Genomic DNA, 14,974 nt, shown 5'->3' on the forward strand with positions numbered 1-14,974 from the left:
TCCTATGAATGAATCTGATGTGAACATTTTTCTGCAAGTCTTTTTGTTAACATATGCGTTTATTTCACTTGAATAAATATCTAGGGGTGAAGTTTCTGGGTCATAGATGAATATTTAACTGTACAAGAGACTGTTTTCCAAAGCAATCATACCATTGTAGATTTTCATGAGCATTTTATAAAGACATCCAATTGCTTCAGATTCTCATGCTTGTTTTGTGGTGTTAGCCTTTGTAAGTACTCTGGTGGTTGAGCAGTGGTATAGCACAGTGATTTTAGTTGTTACCCACCTCATGCCTGATGACTGTGAAGTCGTATTTTGTGCTTACTACTACTGCATATCTTATTTAGTGAAATATTTGTTCAAATCATTTGCTTGTTTTGCTGATTAGGTTGTTTGATCTTTGGTAGGAATTTTTAAAAATATATTCTGGATTGGAGTTCTTATTGGATGTGTGTATTTTGAATATTTTCTCCCAGGCTGTAGTTTTCTATTTTATTTTCTTTACAGTATCCTTGAATGCTTAGTTGATTTTAATTTTATTGAAGCCTAATTTGACACCTTTTTTATGGTGATTGCTAAATGAATCTTATATAAGAAATTTTTGTCTCCCTCCATATTGCAAGATTTTCTCCTATGTTTTCTTCTAGAAGTTTCCTAGTTTGTACTTTTGTAGTTAGGACTATGGCCTTTGACTCCTTAGCCTTAAAAGACATTTCTGCTGGGGCAGTATCACCTAATAAACTGTTCAAACTGGGAAGTCCTCTTGGGATGGACACAGTTAAATGAGTGTCTCACCTGATATATCTCTATTTTTTCAGTGTTTAATTTTTTTTCCCAGTTTCTGCCCACTTTTGTTTTTTTTCCTAGTGTTCTCAAAAGGTTTTTTCTCATATGTTGTTCTGTGCTTCTTGAATTAGTATCTATTCTCCTAAGTTGGATTCGGTTGTTATACACTTATTTTTCTTAACATGTAAATTTGTTGAGAGCCAAGGGTATGTTTTATTAATCTTTATTCTATTCCATTGTCTAATCCAGAGCAATCCATTTTAAGTAGTAACTACTACTTAGCAAATGTTGAATTGCATTATTATTTTTATGAAGACTGACTTTGAGACAGGACTTCAAGTCTGCTACTCATAAGCCCATTTTTATTTTGAGTATACTACCCTGAATATGAGCCCAAGGGGGATTTTTTTTTTTTTGAGATAAGTTTGGAGTACTGTATTCATTTTAGAATTTTTACTCTTTAAAGATTTTTATTTTAAAATATTTTTCATTTTTATGTTAATATTTTAATATTAATTTTAATTTATTGTCATGTTATCTATAAGACTGCTTAAAGTGGCTGCCTGAAATGATTGGATTTTCAGTCAAGATTGATACACAAAGATATTTGTTTTTTGTGTTAATTTTATACCTGAAGCAAACCTACTTTTCTATATTAATAAAGTAGAGATATTTCTTATATGTAATACTTGCAGTTTCTAAATTCTGTGCAATATGTGGTAGACAGTAGTATCTTTGAATAATTTTATTTTAAAAGAAGACCCTTTATTTTTTAATTTTTAAAATTTGTTTTTTTAGCTATCCATGACAATAGAATGTACTTTGACATATTATACATACATGGAGTATAACTTTCCATTCTTGTGGTTGTACGAGATGTGAAATTACCCTGGTTGTGTATTCATATATGATTACAGAAAAGTAATGTCTGATTCATTCTACTGAAAAGAATACCCCTTAGAACTATTTAAAATTATACTTCTCAAGATCAATCTAATATACAAAGAATTTGTCCCGTAATTTCAAAATTGTATTAAAAGAATTTTTGGAGGGGGGGGGGGTCACACAATTTGCCTCTGTTGTCAAGTATTTTTGGAAAAGTGCCCATAGGGTCTTAATAAATTAACCCATTTTTAAGTGTAATTATTATGGTCAATAATAGTATAGTAGTAATCACACATTGTTTTCATAACATAGGGTGTACTTGAATGCAAAGAGTTATTATAGTTTCTTTAAATGGCATTTTTAGTTTGTGTATAAATCTTGTACGTATTGCAGATCTCATTGATCATCATGCTATATTGATTTCATAGGTTAGGTTACTTGTACCATAATCAGCCATATTTTTGAATTTGCCTCTTTGATTACTTGAAAGAAGTAAATTGTTAAATAAGGCTAAGTAACTTCCTTTGTTTCTTTCTTCCTTAGAATCAAGTTTCTTACTGGGAAATGCCCAGATTGTGGATTGGCCTGTAGTTTACAGTAATGACGGTTTTTGTAAACTCTCTGGGTATCATCGAGCTGACGTCATGCAGAAAAGCAGCACTTGCAGGTATGTCATGGAAAAAGTTAGGAATCTTTTCTAAAATTGAACACTCTTCTGAAAGTAACTAAAAGCTTTCTCCTTACTTGGACTCACATATACAATCTATAGGGTAAAATTTATATTAGTAAGCTAAGAATACTGGATTGTCAATGGAAATATGTAGTTTAAAGAGCCATTGTTAACTTTTGCAAAGAGAGAGATTTTTGCATATCTGTGAATTAATTAATTCATTCAACAAATACTTTTTGATCAGATGCTGAGGGTTCAGAGGAGCATCCCATGTCAGAGAACCACTGAAGGATTCAGCACCTGTGGAGGGATTAACAGTGTTTTAAAGAAAATCAAGATCAGCGGAGTTGAGGGAAAGGAAGAGGGAAGGGACGAGGGCAGGGCAAGGGGAAGTGCTGGGGACTGAATTAGAGCAAATGACATTCTTTGCTTTTATAATCATGTCATAATGAATCCTAATGTTATATGTAACTAAAAACAACCAATAAAGTAAAAAGAAAAAAAATAAACAAGCCCCATTCAAGGAGAACACGGTCCATGAGTATTTAAAGGACATGAAAATGAAGTGCTTATATCTTGTGTCAATCACATGTGCTTTGTAATGTTGGCATGTTGTACTGTTGCTATTTTGTCTTATGTAAAACAGAATTCTGACATTTATATTACTTTTGGCAATTTAAAAAATATACATACGCCATTTCTGCAAGTTTAAAGAGAGTATTATGATAAAAGGAGACCAGGAAAAAGAAAACTGTATATAAGAAGCAATTTAGAATCTAAAACTTTTCCACAACAATTCAGTAAGGCCAGATGGGGTGTTTTTTTTCCCTTGATTTAATTTTTCTTTTAAGCTCTCAATTAAGCTCTGAAATCAAACTATTTTAGAACTGTGAAGGATCTAAAAAAATTTTTTTTAGTTTGATCCTGTTTTTCAGATGAGAAAACTGAGGTTGAGCTATGTTAAGCAAAACAGTGATTTATCTTTTATCTTCACATTTATACTGAGAAACTATATACATATATCTACATTTACACTATATGTTCATTCTGAATCTAAAATGAAGCCAGGGATTTCATATTATACTGGTGAATCTAAGCCTGACTAAACCTTAAAGAGTTTTTGCAAAACATAGATTCCCCTACCTCTTAAATCTATTGAATCAGAATCACCAAAAGCAGGTGGATAGGGTCAATAGTTAGTTTATCTTGATGTTTATCTAGGTTTGAGAAGTAGTCTGATCAAGCCTCCTCTTCCTTCCTGTATCTTCGCCTAGCTGTCCTCCCTGCTATAGTCATTCCTACATGCAGTCTTTACTTGCAGGTATGCAGTTGGTAAACAGGAGTGATGAAAAGTGTGGCCTTTGGTTGAGAAACTCCTTTGGTAGCACTGATTTCTTTGGGACTTTTTATCCATAGGGCAGGCATTGCCTTTTGTCATTAGGGGTGTGTCGTATGTTCTGGGAGATTGCAGGTCTGCATCATGCACCACCCTTTCCTGTATCCCCTGCAGTTTTTAAGTTAAGGAAAGGTTAAATTTGGTGGTTGACCTTACCCTGTGCAATAGGCATGATAGAAAGTCCCAGGGAACATTGATGTTCCCACACCTGCTGACATCTCATTTTCATACCAAGTCTGTCTCAGATGCCATCTTGTACCTGAAGGTATTTATGATTCCCCCAACAACTGGTGTCTCTCTTTTCTTTGATTCCTCCTAGTTCTTTGTGTGTATTTCTATTGACATCACTCTTTAGTCCTTAACTTATCCCTTGGGTTTGAATTTTTATTGGTTTTGTTGTAATTTTTGGGCAAGGATTGCTGTTCATTTCTGGACATACCATGAAATCCTGCTCCCATTCCTTCTGTATCCCATGTATTTGCCCAATTCCCAAAGGGGTTCACTTTTGTAAGTGTAATTTTTCCTACAAAAGGATTCCTTAAAAAAGGCTGGCATGTTATATTAACATATTTTCACCTCTAAAAGAGCTATTTAACCCTTCCTTTCGCCACTACCAGATTAAGTGCCTTGAAATCAGGAACTGGTCTTATTCACTTTGTATGCACTATAGAACACAGGACGGTGTATTGTGTCATTTTTGTTGAATTAGATTGGCTTGTTTTGCAATAAACCCCAGCTCAGCTCTTCCGTGCTTCTGTAAAGCATGCTTCCATTTCCTGCATTTCATCCAGGACATCCGAGCTGAGTGAGGGAGAGAGTGTTGGACTATGCTGGATTTTTTTCACTGTGAAAAAGAGTGTGCAAGCCTTCCCCGAAGTCTTCACCTATCAGAGTTGTATTTTCAAAATGATCATATTCCGAACATGAACTGTTTTTACTTGCTTGCACAAAATGCCAAGTGTGTTTTGCTAATCTGAAAATTGCAGCCAGTTTAAGGTCCACACAGAGCGATGAAGTCTAGCATCTGACAAATGAGCAAATGATATCTGAGCCCTGGCAGGTTTTCTTGGAAGCATGATTTATTTTAATGCGTTCCCATTTTAAACTTCCTCATCCCCCTTTTAAAATTAAACTACACCCATTTTATGTTTACTGCAGCATTATTTAGAAGAGTGAAGACCTAGAAATAATCAAAATGTCTAGTTGTGGGAGATTTGTTAAAACACATTATGGCAAAGTCCTACTTTCTAAACCATGTGTTGGAAGGATAATAATGCTAGAAAAAGCTAAAAACATATTATAAAAAAAAAGAGAGAGAAACTTCAAAACCAAAAAAACCCCAGAAAACCACCTCCAAAATGTTTATAAAACTGTGTCTGTGTCACAGTTCTGAGGTTTTGTTTAACATACAGCTTTCCCCCCCATTTCTTAAATGAATCTATAAAGCCCTTGAACATGAGACTTAAAAAAACAGAAAGGAAAGAAGAAAATTATATCCATATTTAGAGACACAGGGTTAATAATGACAAATTATAGTCTTTTGGAATCACTGAATTTCTACTGAATATGGAGATAAATCATTTGACAGAGAAAATAGCCTTGTGAATAATTTAGAGACCTTCACTGATTTTAATAATGACAAATTTTAGATGAACTCAAGATTATAAGAAGCTCCCAATCAGGAAAACTTGGAATAGAACCACCATTTGACCCAGCTATCCCTCTCCTCGGTCTACACCCAGAGGACTTAAAAACAGCATACTACAGGGACACAGCCACATCAGTATTTATAGCAGCACAATTCACAATAGCCGAACAGTGGAACCAACCTAGATGCCCTTCAATAGATGAATGGATAAAAAAATGTGACATATATACACAATGGAATATTACTCAGGAATAAAAGAGAATAAAATCATGGCATATGCAGGTAAATGGATGGATTTGGAGAAGATAATGCTAAGTGAAGTTAGCCAATCCCCAAAAAACAAATACCGAAGGTTTTCTCTGATATAAGGAGGCTGATTCACAGTGAGGTAGGGAGGGGGGAGCATGGGAGGAATAGAGGAACTCTAGATAGGGCAGAGAGGTGGGAGGGGGCATGGGGTTAGCAATGATGGTGGAATGTGATGGATATCATTATCCAAAGTACATGTATGAAGACATGAATTGGTGTGAATATACTTTATATACAAACAGAGATATGAAAAATTGTGTTAAAAAATCTCAAACCTGTAAGATTATCAAGCTTTTTTCTAAACAGAATTAATTATAGAGATGACTGAAATGATTAAAAAAAAAAAAGAAGAAGCTACCAATCAGTGAGCTCCAGTTCATGTGGAAAAATGTGGCTGGTGACACTGTATATCTGAAAAAAAATTAAAAAAGAATCATTTTTTAATAATATTCAAATGTGAATTGTTTTATGGGGAAATTTTTTAAAAACACCAGTTTGTGTTTTTACAATGTCAAGAGGCTAAGATTTATTTCTTTTGTTTTCTTATCTTTTTCTTCTTTGTTTTTTCCAATTTCTCCTCTATCAGACAGAATCAAATTGAACATTCTTCTCAATTTGTTAGAATATTATCAATATGCTGTCTTCATTTCTTTTTCAAAAATTCCCCTTCCGTAGCTGCTCATTTTAGTGTGTTTACTGGATGTCTTCCTAGTCCATCTTCCATTTACTTATTAAATATGTGTGTTCTTGAAATGCTGCTGTTTTCCACGTGCTCATCTACATGACCCCCATCATCTCTGCTATGCAGAAATATTTATGTTTTCTTTTTCCATTTAACGTTATGTTTTTTGAGATTTCTTTATGTTCCTGTATCACAGCCTGTTTTATTATATATGAGTGTTGCCTGGAGCTCTGGTATCTTTATGGCCTTTCTTTGATTTATCCATCCTACTGGTCATGCAATCCAACTTCTGACTCTTTGCTACCCATGACAACATGGAGATAAACATCCTATATACATTTTTTTGTGGCTTATGTGAGATTTTTTTTTCTTTTGTCTGCATGCCCAGAAATGGGATTGATGGATAGTAGACCAGAGGCAGAATTTTAAAGTCAGGTGCTGGGCTATTGCTCTCACCAGTATGAGTGAGCATGCTGATTTTCCCACATCCTCACTATGCTATTATAGTATCTAAATTTCAATTAAAAAATCTGATGTATGCTAGCTACTGTCTCATTTTTGTTTTAGTTAAAATTTAAAAAATTCTATGACTCATCAGAATGCCTAGGATTTTCAAATCTATTCCATTTTGTCATCTAAGAATTGCATTTCCGAGCCTTGAACTGTTTTGCTGTTTATTGGAGAACACAAGAAGTATTGCAAGTTTAAAGGAGAGTATAGGTTTTGAGGGAATGGCATTTCAAAGTATAAGATCCTATCTGATGACCCTTAAGAAACTCTGACATGCAAGACGTATTGTGATAGGTTAGGTTAGGTAAGATCCACGTTAGCCTTTAACCTGTCAGTACCTTGACACTTAAAAAACCCTTGCTGCCTTGTTTTTTGTTTTTGGATAGAAGGGTGAGAAGAGCAATCTTGTGTGTAGGAAGGGAGGATTAAGGAGTAGTTAGATGCTTTTAAATATAATTACTTTTTTCTGGAAGGCTATTAACAATCTCTTACTTAAGCTATCAAATTAGACAACCAAACAGAGATACTAAGGTACACTTTCTGGGATGGATTTCACAAGCAGTTTTATTAATACAGGATTAACTCAGCAGCCAACAGGAGCACATTATGCATGATGGATGAAAGTCAGTGTGCTTCCCTTTGGCTGAGGGCTCTGCTCCTCATGGGGGCACTGAGGACAAGTGCAGGAGGCGGAGGTGCTTCAGTGATGTCAGATTCCTAAGGCTAGAGGCAACCAGTCCTACCCATGGCTTTCCTTAAGTACATGTTATTGATCTACCATTTATGACTCTATCTAAATCCTTTTAAGACCATATGAATTAATGGGTTGTGAAGCCTTTTGGTAAAGCCTTTGAATTATTCTAAAATTATAGTTTTGAGATTTTGAAGGCTGTGTTCTTATTTGTTTTTAATTCTTTTTCCTTAACTCCTTTTCTCAGGCTTCCTGATTTTTATTTTATTTGTTTATTTTTATGTGGTGCTAAGAATCAAACCCAGTGCCTCACACATGCTAGGCAAGTGCTCTTCCACTGAGCTACAGCACCAGCCCACTTCCTGATTTTTGATCTTTTTGACCTGAGGTCTCAGTCCACCTCCCTTTAGCCTTTGTAATGATCCTACTGTTAAAGCCTGTTCTGAGCCACAGACCACAGTTCCCAAGTGCATTAAATGGACTGTGTTGGTTTTTGGAGGAAACTTTTGGTAGTCTGTGAATTGCAGCTGGCATATAATAGCACCTTTAAGAATGGTGACTGAATATTTGTGATGTTTTGGTCTAGGAACATTATCACTCAATAACAAAGAAAGATAGTTTGGTAGAGCTCTTGATTAGATTGTATTTCTTTTGAGTTGTAAAAGTTCTTTTCTTCCTTGGTGGTCCATCAACCATTATAGACATCCTTCCTTTGAGATATAATGAAGCTTGTTTGTACTAAGGACTTAGTTTAGAACCTTCTTGTCTCTTCTTAAACATACAGTTCTTAACAAAGTTTTTCTACAATACAATAGATGGGAGCAGAAAGAATATTATTCTTTGAAAAAAATTCCTGTTGTAAGTCAAAGCTGCCTATTCCCCAATTTTTTGGGACACAAACCAAACATTGCCACCAGTCATTGATATGGCATGATTATAAAGCAGTAAGTTGAGGCAGGAGGTCTGTTTGAAAAAAAAAAATCTTGTAGGCTCACAAAGGGAGATGCCTGGGGTTCTGGGCATCTCCCTTTGAGATATAATGAGTCTGTGAACAAACAGGATCCAATCTGAATCCCAGAATGTGAGAAAGGAAAGGAATAGGGGTGGGACTAGTGGAGGAGGTCCTTCTAACCCCACTTATAAGACACATTCCAGCAATGTTCCAACCATTGAACACTAACTACATTGTACTTTGTAACTTCACATGTCATCCTTTTAATCTTCACCCTTTGAGTTGTGTTAACATTATCATCATTTTGCTGATGAGGAGACTGAGGGTCAGAGAGGTTATATGACTTGTTCATGAATTACAGTTTGTAATTTTCCAAGGGCAAGGGAATTATATCATAGCTACTCACTATTATAGCAGAGATGGATCACTTCTGTGAAACCAATTTTATTTTCCTTCCAATAAGATAACACTGAAGTTGTAGAAGGCATTTATAATTACTAAAGGGGAACTTGGCATTCAGTGTAAGATAGCAAGTGGAAGTTATATATTTTTTATATTCCCAATATATATTCATTGAGTATATTCAATAAGAGGCATGAAATTAATAACATTATTACACATAGGTTTTCAAGTCTGGTGATTACTGGTTTTAAAATCTGGCTCCCTTAAATTCCATTAACCATCCCAAGACTGTGTTGTGCTTGAGTCTGTTGTGCTTTGGGAAATTGTAATCAGACATTCAACATTTACATGTAACACAGCCAAGCAAATAAACATGTGCCGGGCCTAGAGAATGTGGAGTCATTGACTTTGTACGGTTTGGATAACTTTCGGTGGTGGAAATACTTTCCAGGGTTTGAATTAACCTCTGGAACTTTTGCTTTGAGAAGATGGATAGTACATTTCAGACTTTCTTTATAGTCCATTTAAAAATACCTTTTATTCTTGAACTGCCGTGTTCCGCCACTTCAGGTATATTCTGTCACTAAAAAGACATAGTATCATAAACTCAGAATGAAAAGTCTGAACGGAACAAGGTAAGAAATATAGAAAGGGCTTTAAAAGAGGTTTTCAGATTTTAAATAATTGGGTTTTTTTTCCTTAAGCATTTTTACTTTGCAAGGACAGGCTATTTTAGTCTCAGAAAGGATGACTAAGGAAGATGAAGTTTTCATAGTTTACTTGAAAAGCTGCTTGTTCATTTTAATCTTCTCTTCAGACCTTTAACTGCACCTGACCTGTGTTGTATTTCCTGTTTTCTTTTTTTTGTACCAGGGATTGAACTTAGGGATGCTTAACCAGTGAGCCATATCGCCAGCCCATTTTGTAAAATTTTGAGACTGAGTCTCACTAAGTTGTTTAGGGCTTCAGGAAGTTGCTGAGGCTGCCTTTGAACTTGTGATCCTTCTGTTTCAGCCTTCCGAGCTGCTGGAATTAGAAGCATGTGCTACTGCACACAGCATTATTTCCTCTCATGTGAGTGGGTATCTTTCAAGGCTCTGTGTCTAATTGCATTTCATCATTTTCTAGTCTTTTCTTGAAGAGGGTGCTAAAAATTGTCCAGCTTCAGGCACCACCACACCTACATCTGTCTCTGGTCAACATGCAGCTCCTTGAAAAATGGAAGTAAAGCCATAACAAAGATAAACATTTGACCCTTCAAAAACTTTGTTATCCAGCAGTGTCACATATTCTTGGTGAAAGAAATGGTCTGGACAGCCATTAGCTATTTTAGAATGATACAACATAGCACTATGTACCCCAAACTAGAAGCACAACTTGATTTTGAAAGCATCAAGAATGGAGTTTTAGAGATGCGAGTCCTTGAGAGAGTTCTGTCTTATAGATGATCAGATGTTTGTGAGGCTGTCTTATAAAAACGGAATGCCAGACATTAGGAAGCTTTTTATACATTTTATTTTTTCTTTTCAATTAACACATAAAAGTTGCACTTATTTCTGGGGTACAGTGAGGTATTTCAGTACATGTATGTGATGTGTACTGATCAGATGAGGGTAATTAGCATTTCTGCCTCCGTATTTCTTTGTTTAGAGCCTTAGAGCTACACTCTTCTAGTTCTTCATAATATATGTAGTAGTTCACTGTGAACTCCAGTCTACCTGGTGCACTGTAGATAGAGTATTAGAACTTATGCCTTCTGTTTTGTTACCAATTATCCAACCTCCTTTCCCCCTTTACCTGCTCCTCTTCCCAGTCGCTAGCAATTAGTATTCTACTCTATTCTACTTTGAGCTCAACTTTTTCATTTTCCACATATGAGAGAGAACATGTGATATTTTTCTTTTTGTGTCTGACCTATTTCATTTAATATAATGTCTTCTGGTTTCATCCATTTTTGCTTTAAATGACAGGATTTTACTTCTTTTTTAATGATTGATTAATATTACTATATATATATTTATATATATTTATATTTTTTCTTTACTTATTCATCCACTGGTGGATACCTAGATTGATTCCATTTTCTGACTATGGAGAATAATGCTGCAGTTTACTTGGGAATGCAGTTGTCTCTTTATTATGCTGAATTTATCTCCTTTGGATATATATTCCAACGTGGGATAGCTGGATCATATGTTAGATACATTTTTAGTTTCTTGAGGAGATTCCATAGTGTTAGCCATAATTGCTGTATTAATTTACATTCCCTCCAGCAGAGTGTAAGAGTTTTCTTCTCCTGCATCTTTGTTAGTATTTGTTATTTTTTGCTTTTCTGATAATAGCCATTCTGATTAGGGTAAGATGATGTCTCATTATTATACTTAATATAATATCCTGTGGTTTTGATTTACATTTACCTGATAGCTAATGATGTTGAATGGTTTTTGTCATATAGTTGTGGACCATTTGTATTTCTTCTTTTGAGAAATGCTTATTCAGATCATTTTCCCATTTTTTAATTGGATAGTTTTTTTTGTTGTAGAGTTTTTGGAGTTCCTTTTACATTATGGATATCAATGTTTTGTCAGATGAATAGTTTGAAAACATTTTCTCCCATTCTGTGGTTTTTCTCCTCATTCTGTTGTTTCCTTTTCTGTGTGGAAGCTTCTTAGTTTGATAGAATCCCATTGGTCTATTTTTGTTTTTGTTGCCTCTGCTCTTGCGAGTCCAAACCACTCCCAAATCCTTGCCTATACCAATGTGTACAAAGTGTTTCGTCAATGTTTTCTCCTAGAAATTTCATAATTTCAGGGTGTATGTATAGATGATGGATATATTATGAGTGGATCTAGGACAATTCATTCTCCTGCCTATGGTTATTCAATTTTTCCAGCACCATTTATTGAAGAGGTTTTCCTTTCTCGAGTGTATAATTTTTGGCATCTTTGTGTAGAGCCATTGGCTGTCGATGGGTAGATTGATTTCTGGGATCTCTATTCTTGGTCTGTGTGTCAGTTTTTAGGCCAGTACCACATTGTCTGGGTTACTGTAGCTCTGCGGTATGTCTTGAGATCCAGGACAGCAATGATGGCCCCAGCTTTGCTCTTTTTGCACAAGAATCCTTTTATTATTTGTGTTTTTTTTGTGCTTCCATATGAATTTTAGGATTTTTTTTCCTATTTTTCTATTCCATGAAGAATTCCGTTGGTATTTTGATGATGATTGCATTGAATCTATAAGTCACTCTGAATAATATGGACATTTTAACAGTACAGATTCTTCCAATCCGGGGACATGAGGTCTTTCTATTATTTGTGTCTTCTTCAGTTTCTTCCACTAGTATTTTGTAATTTTCATTGTATAGGCCATTTACTCCATGAATTAAACTTGCTTTCAGGTATTTTATTTTATTTTATTTTTACAGCTATTATAAGTGAAATTGCTTTTGTGATTTCCATTCTTAGCAAGTTTGTGATTGATGTATAAAAGTGGAACTGATTTTGGTATGTTAATTTTTGTATCCTGGAACTTTACCAGATTTGTTTATCAGTTCTAATAGACTTTTGGTGGGATCTTTAGGTTTGTCTATATATGTGGAAATAGAGATATTTGACTTCCTCTTTTTCCATTTGTGTTCCTTTTTTTTTTTTTTTTCTTTCTCTGGCTTAATTGCTCTGGCTGACTTCCATTCTGTGTTCAATAAGAGTGGTGAAAGTGGACACCTTTGTCTTATTCCATATCTTAGAGGAAACACTTTCAGCTTTTCTGTGTTCACTATGATGTTGCTCTGGGTTTGTCATATAGAGCCTCTGTTATGTCGAGATGTGTTCCTTCTACAACCGATTTGTTCAGATGTTTTATTTTATTTTATTGTTTTTAATCATGAAAGGATGTTGAATTTTATTGAATGCTTCTACTGCATGTCTTGCAATGATCATAAGGTTTTTGTTCTTCATTCTATCGATGTGATGTATTACATTTATTGTTTTGCTAATGTTGAACCATCTTTGCATTCTTAAGGTAAAAGCCCATTTGATTGTGATGGATAATCTTTTTCTGTGCTGTTGGATCAGTCTGAGTAGTATTTTGTTGATAGTTTTTACATCTGTGTTCATAAGAGATATTGATCCGTATTTTTCTTTTGTTGTTCTTGTGTCCTTGTCTGATTTTGGTATCAGGGTAATGCTGACTTCATAGAATAAGTTTGGAAAAGTTCCCTCCCTTTCAGTTTTGTGAAATAGTTCCTTCTAAGGTTTCTAATTTGTCATGTATAATTGTTTATATTAGCCCCTAATGATAATTTGTATTTCTGTGGTCTCAGTTCCATTATCTCCTCAAGCATCTCTGATTTTATTAATTTGGGTCTTCTCCCTTTTTTTCATTTGTCAGTGTACCTGAAGATTTGTTAATTTTGTTTATCTTTCCAAAAACCAACTGTCCATTTTATCATTCTTTTGTGAAGTGTTTTTAGTCTCTGTTTTGTTTATTTTAGCTTAATTGGTATTTTGGTATTTATTTTTATGTACTAATTTGGGGCTTGGCTTGTTCTTTTCAAATTCTTTGAGATAGATTTTTTAGGTTGTTTAAATGAATCTTTCTTTTTTTTTTAATGTTAGCACATATGGTTAAAACTTCCCCTTTAGTGTTACTTTTGCTATATCTCGTAAGTTTTGATATATTGTGTTTCCATTTTTATTTGTTTCAGGAAATTTTGCAATGTCCCTTTTGATTTCTTCAATGACTCACTGTTTGTGCTGTAGCATATTATTTAGTTTTCACATATTTGTACAATTTCTAAAGTTCTTTATGTTGATTTTTGTTTTTTCTCCATTGTGGTCAGACAAGATATAGGAAATTGTTTAATTTTAAAAAAAATTGTTGAGACTTGTTTTGCACCCTAAAATCTGTCCTATTCCAAAGCATGTCCATGTGCTGCAGAATAATGTGTATTCTGCAGCTTTTGGAAATGTTCTGTAATGTTGGTCATTGTCATTTGGTCCATCTCTGACCTTTGTTGATTGTTTGAATGATCTGTCCATTAATGAAGGTGAGGTATTGAAGTCCCCATCTATTAATAGTGTTATTATAGCCTCTCTCTTTGAATCTAATAATGTTTGGTTTACAAAATTAGGTACTCTGGTATTAGGTGCATATACATTGACAATTTATACCTCTTGTTGAGTTGATCCCTTAATCATAATGTAGTGACTCTTTTTGTCACTATGACAGTTTTTTTCTTTTTATTTAGAATCTGTTTTAGCTGATATAAGTATAGCTACTTATGTTTGCTTTTATTTTCTGTTTGTGTGGAAAATCTTTTTCCATTTCTTCATTTTTAGTCACTGCGTCCTTATTGGTGAAATAAGTTTCTTGTAGCAGCATATTGTTGGTATATTCTTTTTAATCCATTCATCCAATCTATGTCCTTTAATTAGGGACTGTAATTCACTTACATTCAAGGTTGTTATTGGTATGTAAAGGTTTGTGTCATTTCGTTAATTTTCTTCTTTCTTTTTTTTTAATATCCTTCATCCTATTCTTCCTCTCTTATTTATCTCTATGGTTTAGTGGTTTTCTGTATTGATAAGATTTGCTCCTTTTCTCTTTCTCTTTTTTTAATGTAATTTTTTATTTATATGCAATAGCAGAATGCATTACAATTTTTATTACACACATAGAGCACAAATTTTTCATATCTCTGGTTTTATATAAAGTATATTCATACCAATTTGTGTCTTCATACATGTACTTTGGATAATGATGTCCATCACATTCTACCATCAGTGCTAATCCCATGCTCCCTCTTTTCCCCTCCTACCCCTCAGCTCTATCTAGAGTTCATCTAGTCCTCCCATGCTCCCCACCTACCCCACTATGAATTAGCCTGCTTATATCAGAGAAAACATTTGGCATTTGTTTTTTTGGGGGGGGGGATTGGTTAACTTCACTTAGCATTATCTTCTCTAACTCCATCTATTTACCTGCAAATGCCATGATTTCATTCTCTTTTATTGCTGAGTAACATTCCATTGTGTATATA

At 34.4% G+C, this 14,974-nt stretch overlaps 1 protein-coding gene across 1 annotated transcript in view; it reads left to right on the top strand.

The window, feature by feature from the left end:
• Positions 1-14,974, top strand: part of Kcnh5 (potassium voltage-gated channel subfamily H member 5) — a 283,319-nt gene that overhangs the window by 25,179 nt on the left and 243,166 nt on the right. The window contains exon 2 of the mRNA XM_027929653.2: positions 2,218-2,341. Within this exon, the coding sequence (XP_027785454.1) occupies positions 2,218-2,341 (124 nt within the window). The remainder of the gene's footprint in view (positions 1-2,217; positions 2,342-14,974) is intronic.

The sequence above is a fragment of the Marmota flaviventris genome, chromosome 2, assembly GCF_047511675.1.
Source record: "Marmota flaviventris isolate mMarFla1 chromosome 2, mMarFla1.hap1, whole genome shotgun sequence".
NCBI lineage: Eukaryota > Metazoa > Chordata > Mammalia > Rodentia > Sciuridae > Marmota > Marmota flaviventris.